This window comes from Anomaloglossus baeobatrachus, chromosome 1 (assembly GCF_048569485.1).
Source record: "Anomaloglossus baeobatrachus isolate aAnoBae1 chromosome 1, aAnoBae1.hap1, whole genome shotgun sequence".
Classification (NCBI taxonomy): Eukaryota; Metazoa; Chordata; class Amphibia; order Anura; family Aromobatidae; genus Anomaloglossus; species Anomaloglossus baeobatrachus.
The window spans coordinates 24,322,962-24,346,838 of record NC_134353.1 but is presented as its reverse complement, the minus strand read 5'-3'; the positions used below and the strand labels follow the sequence as shown (position 1 = coordinate 24,346,838).

The following is a 23,877-nucleotide window of genomic DNA, read 5'->3' as shown; positions in this document are numbered from 1 at the left end:
ACATATGGACCAACGAAGGGGTCTAGGATGGAGGACATTGTTATAAGATGTGGGACATTATTACTGGAAGGGGCCAGGAAAATCCTACTCCGCATTACCCAATAAACATATATCCAAGAAATGTAGGGTGTGGGGGTGTGAAGCGGAAGCTAAAATAATATTATGGTGATTATCTGACCTGTAGTGGACGCCTCTCCGACCTCCAGAGGAGGAGAATATCATCGATGAAACGTCCAGACCAGAAAATGTCAGACACAAAAGGGCCATCATTGTGGTAAATGTGGTAAATGTTCTCATCCTCCCACCATTGCATGGAAACAGGGGCCAGCGAATGGGAGAAACTGGCACAAATCGGACAACCCGAGGTCTGCAGAAGAATATGCACTGAATAAACAGTAATTGTGTCTGATTCAGTCACCAACACGAGACTCTCGCTCAATGCTTCAGAATAGGTTGGGAATTTGGCATCATCACTGTTCCTATGACAGCAGATTAGAGACATCATCCCTGTCCCCATTGGAGCTCACAATCTAAAGTACCTCTTTGGAGAGACTTTGGAGAGTGAACCACCTTATATTGCTAACCACTGAACTACCATATAATGCTATTCACTGAGCCACCTTACAGTGCTAACCACTGAGCCACCTTATATTGCTAACCACTGAGGCACTGGATAGTGCTAATCAATGAACCATCATAAACTGCTAAGCACTGAACCACCCGATAGTGCTAACCACTGAACCCCTGTATACTAACCACTGAGCCTTCGTATAGTGTTAACCACTGAGTCCCCACATAGTGCTAACCACTGATCCACCTTATAGTGCTAACTTTTGAACCACCTTATAGTGCTAACTTCGGAACCACCGTATAATGCTAACCACTGAGCCACCTTATATTCCTAACCACTGAACCATCCTATATCGCTAACCACTGAACCACCATATAATGCTATCCACTAAGACACCATATAGTGCTAACCACTGAGCAACCCTATAGTGATTACGTCTGAGCCATTGTATAGTGCTAACCACTGAGCCGCTGTATAGAGTTAACCACTTAATCACCGTATTCTGCTAATCACTGAGCCACAATATAATGCTAGCTGCTGAACCACCGTATAGTGCTAACCACTGAGCCTCCATATAGTGCTAAAACCTGAGCCACTGTACACTGCTAACTACTGAGCCACCTTATAGTACTACTAACCACTGAGCCACCCTGTATTGCTAACCACTGAGCCACTGTATAATGCTAATCAATGAGCCCTTGTAAACTGCTAACCACTGAAGCACCACATGATGCTAACCACTGTGCCACCTTATAGTGCTAATCACTGAACCACTATTTAGTGCTAACCACTGAACTCCCATTTACTAATCATTGAGCCGCTGTATAGTCCTAACCACAGAATCACCGTCTAGTATTAACCACTGAGCCACCTTATAGGGCAAACTACTGAACCACCGTATAGTCCCAACCACCGAGTCACCGCATAGTGATAACCATTGAGCACCTATATAATGCTGTATATTGCTAACCACTAAACCGCTGTGTACTAACCATTGAGCCACCACATAGTGTTAATCACTGAACCACTGTATAGTGCTAACTACTGAACACCGTATACTGCTAACCACTGAGACACCATATAATGCTAACCACTGAGCCACCGTGATGCCCATGTCAGGTTAGAGAACAATAAAATGTGACGCCCTGACAAAACCAGGGTGTCACAGAGCCTGCAAAAATCCAGCAAAGAGCAGGCCCTTCTCCTCCTTGGTAACCTGATCCCACACCAGTGCAGCAGGACACTCCCCCCCCCAGTGTAAGAGCAAACCAGAGCAGCGGGGGAGGGGGAGAGCAGAGTGTGTGAGGAGTGTGAAGACAGCAGACCAGGGGGGAGGAAGGGAAGTGTGAGGAAGGGGCCCGAGGTGGCTGGGGCAGGGTAGCGGCCCGCCGGCATCAAGGGGCGACCCGGATCACTGCAGGGGGAGTGGGCTCCCCGTTCCCGACTGAGGAAGGAGAAAGAAGCGTCTGGCTGCAGGGCAAGAACCGGATCCTGCTGCACTGTGTGAGGGACCCAAACACCATCCGCACCGAAGGCTGCGGACACCGGCAGTTTCTGGTTTACCAGTGACTCTGTGTGACTTTAATCTGAATAGTGAGTACAGCAGTACCCTCAGGCACCGCACCGCAGCACTGCGTCCTGCAGCATCCCTCTCCCCCCACCGGGCCCCGGGATCACCAACCCCTACCCACGGAGGGGGAAACAACATCCTAGCTGCTCCCTGCCATGGCTCCCGGGATCCCCATCACCAGCAGCGGTGGTGCCCATTATCACCACGACCCGTGGGTGGCGTCACGAACTATCTCCCCAAACAAACCACCCCTTTTCACTCGTGGGCGAGGAGCGCTGCTCGCGTCCCCGGGTCCGGCCCACCGCTCAAGCCACCGAGCAGCAGCAGCCCCGGACCCGAGCGTAGCGAGCGCAGTTCCCCCGCCTGCGACACTATCATATATGGACCCCTGCAGAGACAGTAATGTGTACAGACTGCTGCAACTGGGAAGAGACATTCACTGCAGAGGAGAAGTGGACTACAATTCCCAGCAGCCTCGGTTCCTATTTACATCCTAGAAGAGGAAGTGACTGGGTAAGTTGGAGAAGTAGAAGGAGCTAAACAACATAGACATGTGTGTGCTCCTCCATTACAGAGCTGGAGAGCCTGACATTGGAGAGCAGAGGTCCAGAGTGAGTGCCGACAGCTCCGCAGCTCAGTGTGTGAAGGGAGAAGACACCCCTGGAGCTGACATACGTGTGCAGACCAGCCAGGTTACCAGGAGATGTCCTCCACCACCTGACCTACCCTAGAGAAGCCTCGCTCCATGTGTTCCCAGGTATCTGGACACTGCAGCCCCAACTGGATCCCAGGATAACCAGAGTCAATGCATCAAGGAGGACGTGCATCCTGCTGGGACTTGTGGTTCCACTAATAGTCTTTAAGAAAACAGTTGCTGAGGGAATGATATTTGGTATTGATATTGTGTGCACCAATGGTTCCTGTATGGGCCAACAGCTGGGCGGCATCACTGGATGATGTTGATTGCATTGCTGCAGCCATGCTGGATTAATTCTGACCATTGTTGGTGTTGCTTTCCGGTGTCATCACCATAAACTGTGAGCCAGAAGTATAAGAGATTGTGGAGAGGTCCTGTGTAACCCATCCATCACGCCGGGGATTATTCCATACTGTCCCTCAGCCAGTCCTGGTGTAAAGCCGTCACTTACCTCTAGGAATATGACCTGTGCCTGCTGCATAGGACACTAAGGCTGCTTTCACACCTCCGGTTTCTGCAATGCGGTACAATCCGGCACTTTGCAGGAAAATCGCAACCGTTTTTTTTTGCTGCCGGTTGCGATTTTCCTGCATAGACTTTAATTAGTGCCGCATTGTGCCGCATGGCCTTGCGTTCCGTCCGGTTTTTGCCGCATGCGGCAGATTTAGCCGATGCGGCGGCCGGCTGGAACGTTGCCTGGCACGTTTTTTCGTGCGGCAAAAAAAACTGCATCGCGCCGCATTCGGCCAATGCGGCGCATTTTTTCAATGCATGCCTATGGCGGCCGAATGCGGCAATAACCGCATACGGCCGCCGCATGCGGTTTTTGCCACTGCGCATGCTCAGTGGCATGCCGCAAGCGGCAAAAACCGGACTGGCCGCAAAGGAAAAACTTATGCAAAGGATGCGGTGTATTCACCGCATCCGTTGCATAGCTTGCACAGCCGGATTGAGCCGCAGAGCTCAAGCCGGATGTGTGAAAGCAGCCTAAGCCTTCAACCACCTGAGTAAGCAGGCATGTGAAACGTGCGTCGGGGCAGCAGCTATCCTCCTTGGCACTGTTGTGCACATACGTGAGACTTGTGCTTATTGCGCCTCCCGTGTGCTCTGCTTTTGTAGCACAGGTTACGTTGTATCCCTGTGTATTGCAGTTGTTAGGAGCGCGCTGTATTCAGATGCTTTCCCCAGAATTGCACTTTCTACCGACTTTTTATAAACCGGCAATTTATACTGATTTATATGGCTTCGTTCTTCTGCTTTATTCATGTTGATACGCTGGATCTTTTCCTTTCCTTTTATATTGTGACCTTGATATTGTGTTATGTACTTTGTTCTGTTTTGATAATATAATCTGATATTAGATATTACTTTATGACTCAATTTCCCTCCAGATTATTTGTCCTTTGTCCATTTTTCCAGCCTCTTTCACAATTATCTTCTGAACAATAAACCTGTTACGTTGTTTTGCTCTCATGTGTTGAGCATACGACACATAGACAGGGGGGGGGTTTCCCGAGCCAACCCCTGGCAGATGAGGGAGACCCTAGTACAGCCTATAGGGCTCCTAATAGGGCAGTGCTGCTACCTAAAGAGGTGAGAATTACCGGACACCATGTCCATGGTGGCGGCTTAAGGCTATGTGCGCACTTACCGGATTTTTCGCGGATTTTGCCGCGGATTTGCTGCATGTTTCGCTGCAGAAAATGTTCATAACATCTCTGCAGTGAATCACCAGCAAATCCTATGGAGAAAAAAAATCCTGTGCGCACTGGGCGGAATTTGACAGCTGCGTGTTTTGCTGCGGGAATCCCGCAGCAAAAACAAGTGCATGTCACTTCTTTTCCGCACAGCGCTGCGGGATTTCTCTCCATTGACTCAATGTTAATCATGAAATCCCGCAGGGAATAACGCAGGCAGCAAATTCTGTGCGGTTCACTGCGTTTTCCTGCGTTATTCCCTGCGGTATTTTGCGGTTTACCTCCGGTAATGTGCATCACTTGCCTGCGGTTTTGCAGGGAAGTGATGTCATTACAGGAAGAGGAAGCCGTGCAGAGTAAACACACACACAGATCACACACACAGACATCACAGACACATAGATCACATAGACACAGACACATAGAACACACATAGAAAGAAAACGGAAATATAGGAAAAAAAGAACGTGGGCTCCGCTGCATATTCACCGTCCAGCCGAGGTAAGCACACAGCGGCGGCCCGGTATTCTCAGGCTGGGGAGGGAGAGGGGCAGGGGTAATGTCCCCCGCCTCACTCCCCCTCCCGCAGCCGAGAATATCAGCCGCAGCTGCCCCGGCACTGTCGCATGCAATATGCGACAATACCGGCGTGTCCTCGGCTCTTCTTGCCACCGTGTAGCAGTGGTGACAAGGTAATACAAGGGGTGAATGGTGATGGACGACCACCGCCATTAACCCCAGGCTTGATCATGGCAGTGTCTATGTGACAGCTGACATGATCAACCCGTAAGTAAAGTGAAAAAAAACACACACACAGAAAAATCCTTTATTTTAAATAAAACAAACAAGCCTCGTTCACCATTTTATTAACCCCTCCCGCACCAAAGCTCCGGCATAATCCAGGTCCGACGTCCAGCGCTGCTTCCATCCAGCCGCGACTGTCACAGAGACAGGCTGAATGCAGCAGAGGTAATTACCGGTCATTTCCCACGGCCGGTAATGTGAACTCACTGCCGACCGTGGGAAATGCAGCGATCTGTCATCTATCTATCTATCTATCCCTCTATCTATCTATCTATCTATCTATCCATCTATCTATCTATCTATCTATCTATCTATCTATCTATCCCTCTATCTATTCTTCTGTCTATCTACTCTCAGAATTAAATGACTTTTTTTTTTTTTTTTTTTTTCTTCAATGTGCTTTATTGCATTGAAAGCAATAAAGCACATCCCAACCCGCACGCGGCAAAACCGCGGCAATACCGCGAACAATACCGCGGTAAAACCGCAGCAAACCGCGGCAAACCGCATGCGGTTTTCGGGTGCGGTTTCCCGCGGTTTTTTACCGCGGGTGCGGTAATCTTTGAGGGCATGCGGAATTTTCTCAAGAAAATTCCACTTCCCAGTGCGCACAGAGCCTAAAGGGGTGTTCGGAACAGTTTCATGTGGCCATGTGGCTGTATTTACAGTCATCCAGAATGGAGACACTTGTACTTTTATCATTACACAGAACTTTCCACTGTTCCTGGAGTACCTGAGCTTCGTCACGAGACCTTCCACCAACTCTGCCATCTATCACTCGGAGGACACTTTCTACCAGGGTGACTCTCTCCTCGTCTACGCGATGCTGATCCCCTACACCTAGGACAGTCACAGAGGCAATGTCCCCTCTGCAACCTGGTGCAGCACACAGTTTGAGATGCATCCAGCCGGCACTTCCAGCCTCGACTTCTATCACTGAGGTTATTAATGGTCGTCTGAGGAAGGTTCTGCCACTGAATGCGCTTGGGTAAATCCTCAAGATTCTCTGCTGGCAGTTCCTGTGTAATAACTAAACAATGACATCCCCAATGAGCTCAGTGGAGACAAGTCCGGAAACTCTGTAGCTATGGAAACAAGTGCGGAGATGCTGTAGCCATGAGAGACAAGTGCGGAGAAGTTGTAAAAATTGGAGACTAGGCCGGAGAAACGGCAACCATGGGAGACAAATCTGCAGACAATTTGGCCACAGGAGACAAGTCTGAAGACACTGCAGTTATGGAAGACAAGTCTAGAGACATTTCAGGCAAAGGAGACAAGTTCGAAGATGCTGTGGCCAAAAGGGACAAGTCCGGAGATGCTGCAGCCATGGGAGACAAGTGCGGAGACGTTGCCACCACAGAAGACAAGTCTGGAGACACTGCGGCCATGGAAGACAAGTCTAAAGACATTTCAGTCACAGGAGACAAGTCTGGAGATTCTGCGGCCATGGAAGACAAGTCCTAAGATGCTACAGCCATGGAAGACAAGTCCGGAGATGTTGCGGCCATATGAGACCAGTTTGGAGACGCTGCAGTCATATGAGACAAGTCCAGAGATGCTGCAGCCATATGAGACCAGTTCGAAGACGCTGCAGTCATATGAGACAAGTCTGGAGATGCTGCAGCCATGGTAGACAAGTCCAAAGATGCCGTGGCCATAGTAGACAAGTCCAGAGAAGCTGTGGCCATGATAGAAAAGTCCAAAGGCGCTGCGGCCACATGACACAAGTCCAAAGATGCTGCGGCCGTGTAAGACAAGTCTAGAGACTCTGCGGCCATACAAAATAAGTCTGGAGATGCTGTAGCCACGGGAGACAAATCCAGAAATGCTGCAGTCACAGGAGACAAGTCCAGAGACGCTGCAGCTATGGGAGACAAGTCTAGAGATGCTGCAGCCATGGGAGACAAATCCAGTGATGCTGCAGCCATGGGAGACAAGTCTAGAGACTCTGCAGCCATGGGAGACAAGTCCAGAGACACTGCAGCCATGAGAGACAAGCACGAAGATGCTGTGGCCAAGGAAGCACTTTTTGGCCCCACAGGCTGCAAAGGGAGTTGCAGCAGCGGCAGAACCTTTCTCATACAACAAATAACCTCAGTGATTGCATTCAAGGCTGGAAGTGCTGGGCTCATATTCCAGACTGAATAAATCCAGAAGTTTTGAAATTGTGTTTCCATTCTTCATCATTTGTAGATCAGCAATGGCTTCATCCTGTGATTTCCATCTTTCCACCACTCTTCCTTCTTTATATTGCAATTTCAAGCTTGAGGAGCATAGAATCCTGCAGTACAAATGAATAATGCAGCATGCCCTATGTAATAATATTAAGAGCAGAACTGGCTAAACGTTGGATCAAGTCCATCTTCTCGGTCTTAAAAGAACGTAGGGCTTAGCAGTGGTTCATTCTCTTTTCCCAATGAAAACAAATCATCACACTCAGAAAACGCATTAATGCATATTGCGGGTGGAGGAAGGGTAAGGGGTATAACTGTTGTTAGATATCTAAGGGCGAAACCTCAGGGGATGAAGAGGAGGCATTTGCTTCTTCACTGGCACAGGGCACTGCTGACCCCACTTCCCAGATTTGGGGGTTCTCAGCAGTTGAACACCCACCAATCTCGTAGTTATCACCTCTCCTGCGGATCACTCATAACTTGTCTTCACTGGAAACCCCCTTTAAGTTACACTTATGCTGGCACTTATTATATACTTTTTCTCATTTCTTTATTCTTTACTCCTTTTGTTCTTCCCTCTTTAGGTCTCATTTCTCCATTCGTCTCTATTAATTCTTCAGAGGTTTCACATCACTCGTACCAACACGCTCTGCAGATTATTTCTTCAACCTTAGAGGTGTGGAGGTGAAATAACTTTTTCTTGCAGCCGATCGTCCAGATGTTGCTTATTTTGTAAATAGTGCTGGGACTTTCTGCTGTGAGAGGGGAGGAGAGAGCTGCACAAGAGGATACTCACACTCTGAAATGCTGGAGAAGGAATGTATAGGGCTTCTAGAAGAGCACATATACGTCACCTACATGCATACTGTATATCTTTCCATTTTTAGTTGGAATAGGAACACAATTCCCAGTTTTCCCAGTATAACTGACAAGTGCTTTTATTACCACAGTAAATATCCTCACGTGTGTTTCTGTTGACAACATAAAATCTCCTGGCAACTCCACTATCTGCTCTTGTCATCTCTTTATGAGCTTCCCCATACGTGAGCAAACACAGGGCACATTCTGAAGGATTACTACACTTCTCAGTTTGTAAACTAACCGTCCCTCCTCCTCGTCAGCTGTTGTCTATTAATGCAGATCTGTCCCATTCAAGTGTTTCTGAAGATTAATCCCATCCTTACTTGGAAATGAAACATATAGGATCCTGTGCAGAGCAGCATCTACGGGGGCTAGAAAATAATACCCCAGAAACAATGAAAAAAAACAAAACAGTAAGGAGGTAAAAGGTGCGGAAGATTCTCTGATCTGAAGACTCAAGAACGCCGTAATTAAAGTGATTTACTAAGTAACTAAATAACTTTTTATCCAACTTTTAGTGTCACCTGTTACATGGGTGGAAACCATTCCCAATAGATGACAAAAATGCCCCAAAGGTACAGCAAGAACTTATTGTGACGCCCTGGACTAGCCAGGTAGTCACAGACATAACACCACACCCCCCCCTCCCCTGGATAGTTACCACCAGTCAAACAAAAACCCTTGTTGCCTCCCTCCAGGGTCTGATGTCCACAACAGGTGGGGCGGAGACAGGCAGTTGGCCCCACCCACCGAGGAGTACACAGGCCTGGAGGCGGGAAAAGTGACAGATTCGTTTTGGAGTTGAAAGTGAGAGGTCAGAAACTGTCGGTGTCTGGGTAGAGACCCAGACACAAACAGCAAGGTCGGCAGACGGTGGTGGCTGTCTGCAGGAGTTAGTGGATCTCTGTGGAACCGTAGGACCAGGGTCGGGTGGTGGCCCGCCGGTACCAAACCGGGGAATGGAGTGAAGCTAAGCACAAAGGCAGGGCCATCGGACCCCGACTAGGCTTGGAGCCGCCGACAACGGTCAAATCCGAAAGTGACTGGAACCCCAGGGGTTTCCTAACACCCAAGACCCGACAGAAGGCAACAGTCCACACCGTGAGGATACACAGCCACCGCCATAGGCTAGAGATCCAAGGGCCAGTGCCTGTGGGCAAAACGTGCTCCTTCAGTACCTATACGCCGGGGAGCGGACTACCGGTGGGGAACCACAGGAGTCAGAACATTCTAACAAGATGCAGGGAAAGACAGCCACCATCACCCTGTCCGGGTAGAGCACAAACACTGCAGCCGGCTGCAGGACCTGTCCATCCAGCCATTTGGTTTACCAGAGACTCTGTGCATCTGTGTCTGAGTGAGTACCACAGTGCCATCCGGCACCGCGCCGCGCTGCCCCTGCAACCCAGCCATCCTGCCTCCCCATTACACCACCGGGCCCCGGGATCACCAACCCGGGACCCACGGAGGGGACAACATCCTAGCTGCTCCCTACCATCGCTCCCGGGATCCCCGCCACCAGCAGCGGTGGTGCCCATCATAACCACGACCCGTGGGTGGCGTCATGAACTATCTCCCAAAACAAACCACCCACCTTTCACTCGTGGGCGAGGAGCGCTGCTCGAGTCCCCGGGTCCGGCCCACCGCTCGAGCCACCAAGCAGCAGCCGCGGACCAGAGCGTAGCGAGCACGGCCCCTCCACCCGCGACATTATCCGAGCCTCATTACTCCAAAATTTAGAGCTCATTCACACTTCAGTTTTTCATAAGTTTTTTTTCAGATTTTTTCAGACAGAACCTTTTATAGTCTACGGGGCAGTTCACATGTCCGTGTATTGTTGCAGAAAATCAAACTCCTAATCTGATCTTGATCTGAGACTTGGATGAAACTCGCCAAAGTTTATGGGTCCATGAAAAACCTGGACAGCACTCCTCGGATGCCATCTGTGCACTGTCTCAGCTGTGTTTAGGGAGAGGAGTCCAGCAGGAGCGCTTCTCTGAGCCATATTCAGAGAGTGGAGTCCACCAGGACCGCTTGTCTGAGCTGTGTTCAGGGAGAAGAGTCCTGTAAGAGCACTTGTCTAAGCCACATTCCGGGAGAGAAGTCCAACACGAGAGCTTGTCTGAGCTGCGTTCAAGGAGAGGAGTCCTATAAGAGCGTTTGTCTGAGCCACAATCCGGGAGAGAAGTCCAACACGAGAGCTTGTCTGAGCCACAATCCGGGAGAGAAGTCCAACACAAGAGCTTGTCTGAGCCACAATCCGGGAGAGAAGTCCAACACGAGAGCTTGTCTGAGCTGCGTTCAAGGAGAGGAGTCCTATAAGAGCGCTTGTCTGAGCCACAATCCGGGAGAGAAGTCCAACACAAGAGCTTCTCTGAGCCGTGTTCAGGGAGAGTAGTCCGGCAGAAGAGCTTGTCATAGCTGCGCTCAAGGAGAGAAGTCCAGCACAAGAGCTTGTAGGAGCTGCGTTCAAGGAGAGGAGTCCTATAAGAGCGCTTGTCTGAGCCACAATCCGGGAGAGAAGTCCAACAAGAGAGCTTGTCTGAGCCGTGTTCAGGGAGAGGAGTCCTGGCAGGAGCGCTTGTCTGAGCCATGTTCCGGGAAAGAAGTCCAGTATGAGAGCTTGATTGAGCCTTGTAAAGGGAGAAGCGTCCACAAGGAGCTCTTGTCGGAGCCGTCTTCAGGGAGAGGAGTCCAGAAGGAGCACTTGTCTGAGCTGAGCATTCATGAGCATGGAGAAATCCGGAGAGAAAGCTTGACAGCTATCTGCTGTGTATGGTGGCTGTAAGATAGTTCTGACATGAAAACTGGTACAACCTAATCTGTTAATTTTTTCAGCGTTTTTGCAGAGTTTTTTACCCATTGAATTCAATTGAAAAATGCATAAAAATTCAGAATTTTGAAATATATTTTTGCCAAGCGATGCAGAAACACTAAAGCAGGCTTTACACGCAATGACGTCGCTATCGAGATGTCGTCGGGGTCACGGAATTCGTGACGCACATCCGTCCTCGTTAGCGATGTCGTTGCATGTGACACGTACGAGCGACCGCTAACGATCAAAATTACCTATTCGTTGATCGTTGACACGTCATTCTAATCCCAAATATCGTTGCTGGTGCAGGATGCAGGTTGTTCGTCGTTCCTGAGGCAGCACACATCGCTATGTGTGACACCCCAGGAACGAGGAACAACACCGTACTTGTGTGGCGCCCTAGACTAGCCAGGTTGTCTCAGATAACCCACAACCACCCCCACCCCCATTAGACAGGGACACCAGCCAAACACAAAACCCTTGTTGACTCCCTCCAGTGTCTGATGTCCACACCAGGTGGGGCGGAGCCAACCGGTTGGCCCCACCCACCGAGGAGTTCACAGGCCTGGAGGCGGGAAAAGTGACAGAGTTTGGAGTTTGAAGTGAGAGGAGTGAGCACTTGGGTGTCTGGGTTGGAGCCCAGGCACTGACAGCAAGGTTGGCAGACGGTGGTGGCCGTCTGCAGGAGTGGTGAAGCAACGCGGAACCGTAGGACCGGGGTCGGGCGTTGGCCCGCCGGTACCGACCGGGGAGCGAAGTGAAGCCAGCACACACAGGCAGGGCCATCGGACCCCGACCAGGCTTGGAGCCGCCGACAATAGTCAAATCCGAATGTGACCGGAACCCCAGGGGTTTCCTAAAAGCTAAAGTCCCGATTGAAGGCAATCGCCCACACCATGAGGGTATACAGCTACCGCCTAAGGCTAGAGACCCAAGGGCCAGCGCCTGCGGGCAAAAGGGCTCCTCCGGTACCCATACACCGGGGAGCGGACTATCGTTGGGGATCCATAGTAGTCAACTGAGAACATCAAGGTGCAGGGAAAGACAGCCGCCATCACCTGTCCGGGGAGAGACACAGCAGCCAGCTGCGGGACCCGTCCATCCAGCCGTTTGGTTTACCAAGGACTTTGTACGTTTTCTTACTGAGTGAGTACACCCGTGCCATCCGGCACCGCGCCGCGCTGTCCCTGCAACCCTGCGCCTCACCGTCACATCATCGGGCCCTGGGACCACCGACCCCTACCCACGGAGGGGGAAAACAACATCCCAGCTGCTCCCTACCATCGCTCCCGGGATCCCCGTCACCGACACCTGCGTCCTCCGGCAACTAGGTGGACATGACTTTCATGCGTCTGCTCTCCGCCCCTCTGCTTCTATTGGACGCCTGCCGTGTCACATCGCTGTGACGCCGCATGAACCGCCCCCTTAGAAAAGAGGCTGCTCGCCGGCCAGAGCGACGTCGTTTGTAAGGTAAGTACATGTGACTGGGCCTAGCGATTTTGTACGCCACAGGCAGCGATTTGCCCGTGACGCACAAACGACGGGGGCTGGTGCGATCAGCAGCGACATTGCTAGCGATGTCGCTGTGTGTAAAGTGGCCTTAAGGCTCTGTGCGCACGCTGAGTATTTGATTGTATAAATTTGTGCACCAAATTCACATCTCTTTGTGGAAAAAATGTTCATTTTTATGTTCTTTTTTTTAACACTTTTGCAGTGCATTTTTGATGACTTTTTTGCATCTTTTATGCATTTCTGGTGCGAAGAAAATGGTGCAAAAACAAAACAAAAAGAATTGACATCTGCCGATTATTTACTGCACCAAATCTGCAAGGTAAAAAAAAGCATAAAGCATCAGGATCCTTCAGCATTTGCATGTTTTGACAAAACCGCACTAAAAAAGCATAAAAAAATCAAAACAGATTTTTGGTATTTATGTATTAAAGTCTGAAATTTGATTTTTTTTGTTTTTTTCAGTGATTATTTTTTTTTGCACAGCAAAATAAACACAAAAATTTCCTTAAGAAAATGGAGCGAATGTGATAAGGAGAACGTGTGGGAAGGCGCGTCTGCTCGTAACCTCAGAGGCTCATTCATACATTACATATTAAATGTCAAAGGCGTGAAAGGAGACGTGGACGAGCCCTGGGATGGGGAAGTGGCCGACTCCCGGCCGCCTTCATCGTAGGAGAAGTGACGACGCTCCGCAGGACCTGGGAGTGGAGTTTCAATTCTCTAATAGTATAAAAATAAAGCAGAGAGAAGTTCCTGATTTTACTGTAGAAGAAGATGGCGGAGGCTGCGGTGGAGACTGACACTGACATCTCCTGCATAGAAGACGAGCTCCGCCAGCTCGCAGGTAACGTAACCTCTGCCCTCCCTTCCTATATCTATACACATTTCTCTGGAGGGGTCCCTTATTATCGGAATATACAGCAGCTGCAGGCTTATGTCGTGCAGGGATTATCTTTATTTTTCAATTAGTTTTAGCCGTTGTGATAATGCAGAAAACCATTCAGGGCAGCAAGTCATTCTGCTGAAATCTGCAGCACCCCTCTGCAGACAGAACGGCCCCCGATCTTAAGTGAAGGATTTGTACAGATTTTTGCCCCTTCATCGAGAAGAGAACTTGCGATGTCAGACCCTGATGGAGGAGAGGGCCGGTGATGTTACGAGCTGACGTATGCAGTGACGCCTGATGAAGGGTTATGTATACCTGAGTCTTTGTAATCGGTGTTTTCTCTGCCTCTTGGTGTGCAGTTCCGGAGGGCCGAGTGCTGAGGAGCAGAGGGCAGAAAAGTCCCCCCCGCTCTGGTGACCCCGTAACTGTAGAGTCCAGACCTAATCTAGTAACATGAGCACAAACATTGCACCCTCCGGGAGCTTCATGGCACAATGCTGAGCCGTACATTGCCAAGCACAATGTCGAGTCGTATGTCACCAAACACAATGCCGAGCCGTACATTACCGAGCACAATGCTGAGCTGTACATCACCAAGTACAATGTCGAGCCGTACATCACCAAGCACAATACCGAGCCGTACATCACCAAGCACAATGCCGAGCCATACATCACCAAGCACAATGCCGAGCCGTACATCACCAAGCACAATGCCGAGCCATACATCACCAAGCACAATGCTGAGCTGTACATCACCAAGCACAATACTGAGCCATACATCACCAAGCACAATGCTGAGCTGTACATCACCAAGCACAATACTGAGCCATACATCACCAAGCACAATGCTGAGCTGTACATCACCAAGCACAATGCCGAGCCATACATCACCAAGCACAATGCCGAGCCGTACATCACCAAGCACAATACTGAGCCATACATCACCAAGCACAATGCCGAGACGTACATCACCGAGCACAATGCTGAGCCATACATCACCAAGTACAATGTCCAGCCGTACATCACCAAGCACAATGCTGAGCCGTACATCGACAAGCACAATGCCAAGCCGTACATCACCAAGCACAATGCCGAGCCGTATGTTGCCAAGCACAATGCCGAGCCGTACATTACCGAGCACAATGCTGAGCCATAAATCACAAAGTACAATGTCGAGCCGTACATCACCAAGCACAATGCCGAGCCGTACATCGACAAGCACAATGCCGAGCCGTATGTTACCAAGCACAATGCCGAGCCGTACATTACCGAGCACAATGCTGAGCCATACATCACCAAGCACAATGCCGAGCCGTACATCACCAAGCACAATGCTGAGCCGTACATCACCAAGCACAATGCAGAGCCATACATCACCAAGCACAATGCCGAGCCATACATCACCAAGCACAATGCTGAGCCATACATCACCAAGCACAATGCCGAGCCGTACATCACCAAGCACAATGCTGAGCCGTACATCACCAAGCACAATGCAGAGCCATACATCACCAAGCACAATGCCGAGCCATACATCACCAAGCACAATGCCGAGCCATACATCACCAAGCACAATGCTGAGCCATACATCACCAAGCACAATGCCGTGCCATACATCACTAAGCACAATGCTGAGCCATACATCACTAAGCACAATGCCGAGCCATACATCACCAAGCACAATGCCGACCTATACATCACCAAGCACAATGCTGAGCTATGTCGCGGGCGGAGGAGGGGACGCCGCGCTCTCCCACTGCTCGGGTCCGGCTGCCGCGGCTGCTGCGGCCTGCTGCTGCTCGGTGGCTCGAGCGATGGGCCGGATCCCGGGGACTCTAGCGGCGCTCCTCGCCCGTGAGTGAAAGGGGTTTTGGGTGTGGGGATTGTTTATTGTCCGTGACGCCACCCACGGTTGTGGTGATTGGGTGTACACCACCGCTGCTCTGGCTGGGGATCCCGGGAGTGATGGTGCGGAGCAGCCAGTTGTTGTGTTGCCCCTCCGCGGGTAGGGGTTGGTGATTCCGGGGCCCAGTGATGGGGTTGGGATGGTGGGCAGGCGGGTAGGGGCCTGTGGAGGTGCAGGGGCGCAGGGGTAGCGCTGTGCCGCACGGCACGGAGGTACTCACTCAGCCAGTAAACACGACACAGTTCTCGGTAAACAAACGGCTGGTTGGACGGGTCCCTCAGACGGTTGCGCTGCTGATATCCCCTGCAGTTGACGGTGACGGTCTCTTCCCTGCACCTAAGTGTTGTTGTTTGGTAGCGATGGGTTCCCACCGATAACCCGCTCCCCAGCTTGGATATGAACCGGAGGAGCTCCACTCTTGCCCGCAGGCGCTGGCCCTGGGAAACTGGTGCCTTGGCGGTGGCGGTGTCTCCCCTTCATGGTTGGACTGTTGCCTTCAAACGGAACTTGGTTGTTGGGAGACAGTCGTCCCCTTCACTGACGGATTTGGCAAATTATGGCGACTCCTAGCCTTGCCGGGATCCGAAAGGCCCCTGCCCTGGTGCTGACTAATCTTCGTATACCGCTCCGGTACCGCCGGGTCACCACCCGTCCACGGTCCTTTCGGCAACCTCCAATCAGTCTCGCCTGCAGACGGTCACCGCCGTCTGCCAACCTTGCTGTCTCAGTCCAGGGCACACACCCGGACTAACTTCAGGCTTCTTGCTGTCACTTTCTCTGTTGCTCTTACTTTAGCTCCTCTACCACTTCCTCTCACTTTGAACTTCCACTTCTATCTGCCTGGTTTTCCCGCCTCCAGAGCTGTGAACTCCTCGGTGGGTGGAGCCAACCGCCTGGCCCACCCCCTGGTGTGGACACCAGCCCCTGGAGGAAGGCGACAAGGATTTTAGTTTTGACTTCGGTGTACCTGCAGGGAATGTGGGGTGCGTGTGGTGTTATGACCTGTGACCCCTGGCTTGCCCAGGGCGTCACATTCCCCCTTAGCAAAACGTAGACCGTCCTCGGGCTGCCCGTCCAACACCGGTTTTATTTTCCTTTTTGTTTTCTGTGAAAATAGAAAAACGGTAACATATTTACAATTTATGACATCATCCCACATCGGGAGGCACATTTCTTAAACGTTGCAAACGGTTTACGGTTACGGTCTCCGCTCTATCCCACCCAAGCAACCTGGCCCTGATGCTGCCCCTAAAACCCAGGCAGCACCCCTTGACCCCAGTCCAGCACAAGTTACCCGAGCGGGATCTGTCCTTCCCCTCCAGAGGGTAGCCACCGGTTCCTATGGTGGCTGGGCCCCAGCCGGCTCTACTGCGGGCCCTCCCTCCAACCTGCCTCTCCGGAGGCGGCACTGCGGAAACGGTAACGGTAAAACAACTTATTTACATTCCACTTAATGTTTGTGGTTGCCCTGCAAGTTCACGGGCTTGTCCATGGAAAGTTCTCCATGCAACCTTTTAAACGGTCCCCACGGGGACAACGGTGCCGGCAACGGACGGTTTTCCAAATCACGGTGAATCAGGTGACTGTTCGGTTATCATCTTATCATCATCTTCAAAACTTTTCAAACAAACACTTTGGTCCCAACGGGGAGGGGGGGGGGACAACGGGGTTCCGCTGCCTTAATCCAGGTCGTTGGCTTCATCTGAGGGAGGGGGTGCAGAACTCACACGGCTCTCCTGGCTGCCCCTTAACTTCGCGTCCAGGGCAAACCACCCCCTCTCTCCACAGTGCCGGATATACTGCACGATGTCACCCGGCATCAGGTTACGGCCAGGGTGCTCCTCGGGCAGGTGGGCATTCACGTCCCGCCGGGCTATAAACACTTCGGCCTCCAGGCCCGGTTCATAGATAAACCCATAGCCCCGGCGGACATCAAACCGCCTCACCTGTCCTTCATACAACGGGCCCCGGACACGGAACGTCGCCTGGCGGAGGTTCTCCTTCTCCCGGATTGCACGTGCCACCAATTCTGCTTTCTTCTTCTCCCTTTCACCGATCTCCGGACCCAGCGGTACCGGCTCCCTGTCCCAATACGGTGCTGCTGCGAGCTCCGGCGCACGGGTCGGGCCCCGCGGGACATTCTGGACGCTGCCCACTGTCAGGGATCTGGGCGGCAGGTCCCGCGGCGTCTTGGCCTTGGGCGCCGCCTTGCAGCGACAACCCGGCGCTACCTCAGCCGAGGTGTGGGGGATGGGCACAGGGGCTTTCCGCAGCTGGGCCTCCGGCTCGGAACGGGTCATCAGCTCCAGCTCGGGGGACTTCTCAGGGGCTGCCTCCGGTGCTGAATGCGGGGCCTTCCATGGCAGCACCTCCGACTTGCTACGGGCTCCGGCTACAGGTCGGCCCGCTGGGGCGGGCATGCTGGGTATCGCTACCGGTTGCGATGGCAGCGGGCCTAGTGGCGGGGTCACAGCTTCCGAGACGGGTGGCGAGGGAGGTAACAGGGCGAGAGGGCTTGGACCGGGTCCCGCAGCCGCGATGACCGGCCCTTCAAGGGCATCGAGGCGTGGGTCACTCACCCTCCCTTCCTCAGCTTCCTCCTCGCGTCTCCGCACGGTCGCTATCACGTCCGCCATGTCGGCCTCCCACTCCTCCATGAGGAGCTGCATCTTGACCTGCAGCCTTTGATAGAGCTGCGCGGTCCGGATCTCCACCCACACCGCGGTTACGCCGGGGGCTACGGTGCTTCGGGACGGCATCCACATTCTGCTGGTGACTTCTTCCAGGAACAGGGTGACTGCAGAGTCCTGGCGTCCCTGCTTTTATAGCTGCGCTCACATGCAGCCAGCCGCTATCGCGTCCCCCCTAGCTTCTTTCCGGCCCCTCCTCTATCGGGGCGGGGTTTTGGCCTTCGCGCCTCTGCTATTCGAGAAGACGCTCGAGCGGGAACTCTTCGCGCCAAAGATGGCGGCTTCTGAAATTTTTCGGCCGGACACCTCCGGTGGTAACAAGGCGCACCTCTACCAGACGGTAGAGCGGTAAGATCCTGTTCGTGACGCCAAGTTGTCGCGGGCGGAGGAGGGGACGCCGCGCTCTCCCACTGCTCGGGTCCGGCTGCCGCGGCTGCTGCGGCCTGCTGCTGCTCGGTGGCTCGAGCGATGGGCCGGATCCCGAGGACTCTAGCGGCGCTCCTAGCCCGTGAGTGAAAGGGGTTTTGGGTGTGGGGATTGTTTATTGTCCGTGACGCCACCCACGGTTGTGGTGATTGGGTGTACACCACCGCTGCTCTGGCTGGGGATCCCGGGAGTGATGGTGCGGAGCAGCCAGTTGTTGTGTTGCCCCTCCGCGGGTAGGGGTTGGTGATCCCGGGGCCCAGTGATGGGGTTGGGATGGTGGGCAGGCGGGTAGGGGCCTGTGGAGGTGCAGGGGCGCAGGGGCAGCGCTGTGCCGCACGGCACGGAGGTACTCACTAAGCCAGTAAACACGACACAGTTCTCGGTAAACAAACGGCTGGTTGGACGGGTCCCTCAGACAGTTGCGCTGCTGATATCCCCTGCAGTTGACGGTGACGGTCTCTTCCCTGCACCTAAGTGTTGTTGTTTGGTAGCGATGGGTTCCCACCGGTAACCCGCTCCCCAGCTTGGATATGAACCGGAGGAGCTCCACTCTTGCCCGCAGGCGCTGGCCCTGGGAAACTGGTGCCTTGGCGGTGGCGGTGTCTCCCCTTCACGGTTGGACTGTTGCCTTCAAACGGGACTTGGTTGTTGGGAGACAGTCGTCCCGTTCACTGACGGATTTGGCAAATTATGGCGACTCCTAGCCTTGCCGGGATCCGAAAGGCCCCTGCCCTGGTGCTGACTAATCTTCGTATACCGCTCCGGTACCGCCGGGTCACCACCCGTCCACGGTCCTTTCGGCAACCTCCAATCAGTCTCGCCTGCAGACGCTCACCGCCGTCTGCCAACCTTGCTGTCTCAGTCCGGGGCACACACCCGGACTAACGTCAGGCTTCTTGCTGTCACTTTCTCTGTTGCTCTTACTTTAGCTCCTCTACCACTTCCTCTCACTTTGAACTTCCACTTCTATCTGCCTGGTTTTCCCGCCTCCAGAGCTGTGAACTCCTCGGTGGGTGGAGCCAACCGCCTGGCCCACCCCCTGGTGTGGACACCAGCCCCTGGAGGAAGGCAACAAGGATTTTAGTTTTGACTTCGGTGTACCTGCAGGGAATGTGGGGTGCGTGTGGTGTTATGACCTGTGAACCCTGGCTTGCCCAGGGCGTCACACATACATCACCAAGCACAATGCCGAGCCATACATCACTAAGCACAATGCCGAGCCGTACATCACCAAGCACAATGCTGAGCCGTACATCACCAAGCACAATGCCGACCTATACATCAAGCACAATCCTGAGCTGTACATCACCAAGCACAATGCCGAGCTGTACATCACCAAGCACAATGCCGAGCGGTACATCACCAAGCACAATGCCGAGCCATACATGACCAAGCACAATGCCGAGCTGTACATCACCAAGCACAATGCCGAGCTGGAGATCACCAAGCACAATGTAGAGCCGTATGTCACGAAACACAATGTCGAGCCGTACATCACCAAGCACAATGCCGAGCCGTACATCGACAAGCACAATGCCAAACCGTACATCACCAAGCACAATGCCGAGCCATACATCACCAAGCACAATGCCGAGCCGTACATCACCAAGCACAATGCCGAGCCATACATCACCAAGCACAATGCCGAGCTGTCTGTCACCAAGCAGAATGCCGAGCATTGGATGGAGCAGTGTAACGCTGCCACCACTGGACTCTGTAGAAGACATGTTCTGTGCAGGGACGTATCACACTGCTCTATCTGCGTCTGATGGAGGAGTCTGGGTTTGGTGAATGCAGACTACATTGTGCCCACTGTACAGATGGTGGAGGAGGATGATGCTCCAGGCTGTTATCAGGGGGCCCCCTCTGTCCCTTATTTCCAGTGATGGGAAGTCTTAAAGCTTCTGACGCACCCCTTGGGGTACTCGGTCCCGGGCCTTGTATTTGTGGCGCCCCAGGACCTGGTCGCCACAACAGCATTGCCCTTCCAAAGGGTTAATGCTGAGCCTGGAGGTAATGGGGAGGTCCATTGGCCAGCAAGTTTAACATCCACCGCAGTTCTCCCTCCGGCCAGCAGGGGGAGCTCTGAACCTGGAATTCCAGGGAGCCTTCCTCAAGTCTGACCTGAGGGAGGAAGTAGAGTTGAGTCTGTAGGGAGAAGTGATAGTGAGTAGACGCAGAGTGTGCTGTCCTGTGGATCTGGGGCCTAGAGCTAGAGCAGCTTGGCCCAGGGAAGCAGGAGTAGCAGAGAGGCAGCGAAGAGACTCGGACATCGGAGTCTGTGGCCACCAGGGCTTAAAATACTCCCTGGTAGCCGAATCCGAAGGGCAGGAGAGCTGCAAGCACCTGGCCCATAAACAGCCCGAAGGTACAGCTGCATCATCAGGGCCCGGTGTGGACTCCAGCAGAGAAGCACCAGAGAGGGCCTGCGCAGCCTACTACAGAGGGAAAGGGACGTACCATCGGTTCCAGCAGCAAAGAGGGCCATTGCTGGATTCAGAGAAGCAGGGTCCTATCATAACAAAGAAAAAGCACAGGAGTAGGCCTCATACTCAGCTGGCCAGAAAGATCACCCCAAGTACTTCCAGGCCGACCGGATCCCCATCACCACCTGTAACGGTCTCCCAGGACTGGACTGTTCCTAAAGTAAAAGAGGAAAAGGTAAAGAGACTGTTGTTTGTGCCTGGTTCTTTCATTGCCTGTCGGCCCTGTGTTAGCCACACAACACCATAGACTTTCACGAGCACTAACAGTGTTCCCGGGGTTCCGCTCCACCTGTGGGGAGCAGTACCACCATTGCTGCCATAACATCACCCCGGAGGCCTCACACAGCAGCGGCGGCTTAATAGCCGCAGACCACAGGTGGCGTCACGAAACATATACTTTAATTGCTCCCAAGTCACCAGCCCTATTACAACTGACACCCACCAGGGCCACGGAGTCGGGCCCCGCCACCACTGACGTCCCCCGGACTAGTCCGGCCCGGCACCGGGTGTCCCATAGCCCTGGGGTGGGCGAGTCATATTTACTGGGAGGTATCACTGGGTGGTTGTTGCCCGATTCTGTGACCCTGGGGGTCGCTTAAAAGGGGTTTTGTACAAGGGAAAAATAAAATTCAAATGTTCTTGTGACACCACTTCCGGTATGCGGCTATATGGGGAAAGCCGCAGCTTAATAGTCTCTCACTGCTGGGGATGGTGGTATTGGGCAGCTTAGGTGTGATGGCTCTCCGCAAGTAGAGCTACTCCCCAGAGGAGGTTGATGGTGGTTGTAGTATATAGATGAAGAGGTGTAGGAAGAATTCAGATAACACAGGAGCTGTGATTTAACTTGTGCTTTACTCACTGGTTTGGAGTTGCTGCAGCCCGGCTGGTGCTGGTCTCTACCAATCCGGTATTCTCTTTGTTCCAGTACCGGTGTAGTGAATTGGTGAGCTTTACTTCCATGCACCCGTCTGTAGTTGGTGGGTCCCCGTGGGCTGGAGCGTTTTTGGGGTTCCCTTCTGTTGTCTCCGTCCTGGCCCATACGGCAGGGAGCTTGAACCTCTCTTGGGTCGGACCTCTGTCGACGTTCCCAGGTTCCCTCTCTGCTGCTGTGCCCCGAACACTAACGTCGGTGAGGTACTTGATGGTCCCCTCACCGGGCAGATTGTTATCAGGTGAGCCTGAAGCGTCTTCCTGAACTAGGGCTCTGTGCCCCGCCGGTGCTCAGTCCAGTGAGTACTCACACCATACTCTCCTTGGCAACCGTACTCCTTTTTTCTCAGTAGTCACTTCACACTTTCCTGTCAGCACATCAACTTCTGACTGACTGTCTTTTCACTATCTATCTGACAAGATGTCCGTCGTCCATCCACTCCACTGACTAGCCCCTCCACCTCCCAAGTTTCTGACTAGTGGATTGGATGAGTCCCAACCAATAGGTGACCACCCATCAGGTCTATCTCTAGCCTGTTACCCAGTCTAGGGAAAAGGGCATTTATTGGTGTTACCGGCACTGATCTTCCAGGAATCTGGGGTTAGATGTAGTATCTTGTGGCACCTGACACTCAGGGGCACCACACTTCCACAAAAGACATTATGGACAGTTGTAGCTTCAGCTTTGTGGGAACAATTTGGGAAAGACCCTTCTCTATTCCCCATGACTGTGCCCAGTGCACAAGTTCCATACACACAAGGAGAAGGGAATACCTAACACACAACACAAACCTCAGCCCCATACAATAATTGAGACTGTGAGCCCAGCCTCTCCCAACATCAGGGTCACCTCACAAATCCTCTTCTGGATGAAGAATTCCCGAGACGTCTCCAAAATCTTGTAGTAAATATTCCCAGAAGACTGGAGCCTTTATACCTGCAGAGGGGCGACTCCATGTTGACGTCTATAATGCAGAATGTCAGGTCAGGGAAGCCCCCGGAGGCGACCTCCTCCCTACCCAACCAGTAATTGTTGCTCTTTGCCCTCAGATCTCCAGATATCCAGCAGTTCTGAGTCGGACATCATCAGTGAGGTAATGTAATGAATGGTTGGACTCCACCATTATACAGTCAGCTATCTCCTGTCTACACCCTACAGACATGCACCATGTACATCAACATAGTGCTGCAAGGGCTAACATCATCCTTACCATGATCATATACCCAGCATGCACCACACTAGTGCCGTGAAATTGAATGTTAAAGCTTCATCATTGCTGGTAGAGGAATAAATTCTGGAAAAAGAGATCTATTGTATCACCTCCAAAAATACACAAAAGAGGGAGCGTAGACAGATGATGGACAGACGAAGGGGGGCAGGTGGAGATAACATCAGAATGTGGAGCAGGTGGAGATGACATCAGAATGAGGAGCAGGTGGATATGACATCAGAATGTGGAGCAGGTGGAGATGACATCAGAATGTGGAGCAGGTGGAGATGACATCAGAATGAGGAGCAGGTGGATATGACATCAGAATGAGGAGCAGGTGGAGATGACATCAGAATGAGAAGCAGGTGGAGATTACATCAGAATGAGGAGCAGGTGGAGATGACATCAGAATGAGGAGCAGGTGGATATGACATCAGAATGTGGAGCAGGTGGAGATGACATCAGAATGTGGAGCAGGTGGAGATGACATCAGAATGAGGAGCAGGTGGATATGACATCAGAATGAGGAGCAGGTGGAGATGACATCAGAATGAGAAGCAGGTGGAGATTACATCAGAATGAGGAGCAGGTGGAGATGACATCAGAATGAGAAGCAGGTGGAGATGACATCAGAATGTGGA

At 52.4% G+C, this 23,877-nt stretch overlaps 1 protein-coding gene across 1 annotated transcript in view; it reads left to right on the top strand.

Moving 5' to 3' along the window:
- Positions 1 to 13,337: 13,337 nt before the first annotated feature.
- LOC142304072 (shootin-1-like) overlaps positions 13,338 to 23,877 on the top strand; it is a 44,010-nt gene continuing 33,470 nt past the window's right edge. The window contains exons 1-2 of the mRNA XM_075346086.1: positions 13,338 to 13,545; positions 23,076 to 23,119. Coding sequence (XP_075202201.1) covers positions 13,476 to 13,545; positions 23,076 to 23,119 — 114 coding nt within the window. The 5' untranslated portion in view covers positions 13,338 to 13,475. The remainder of the gene's footprint in view (positions 13,546 to 23,075; positions 23,120 to 23,877) is intronic.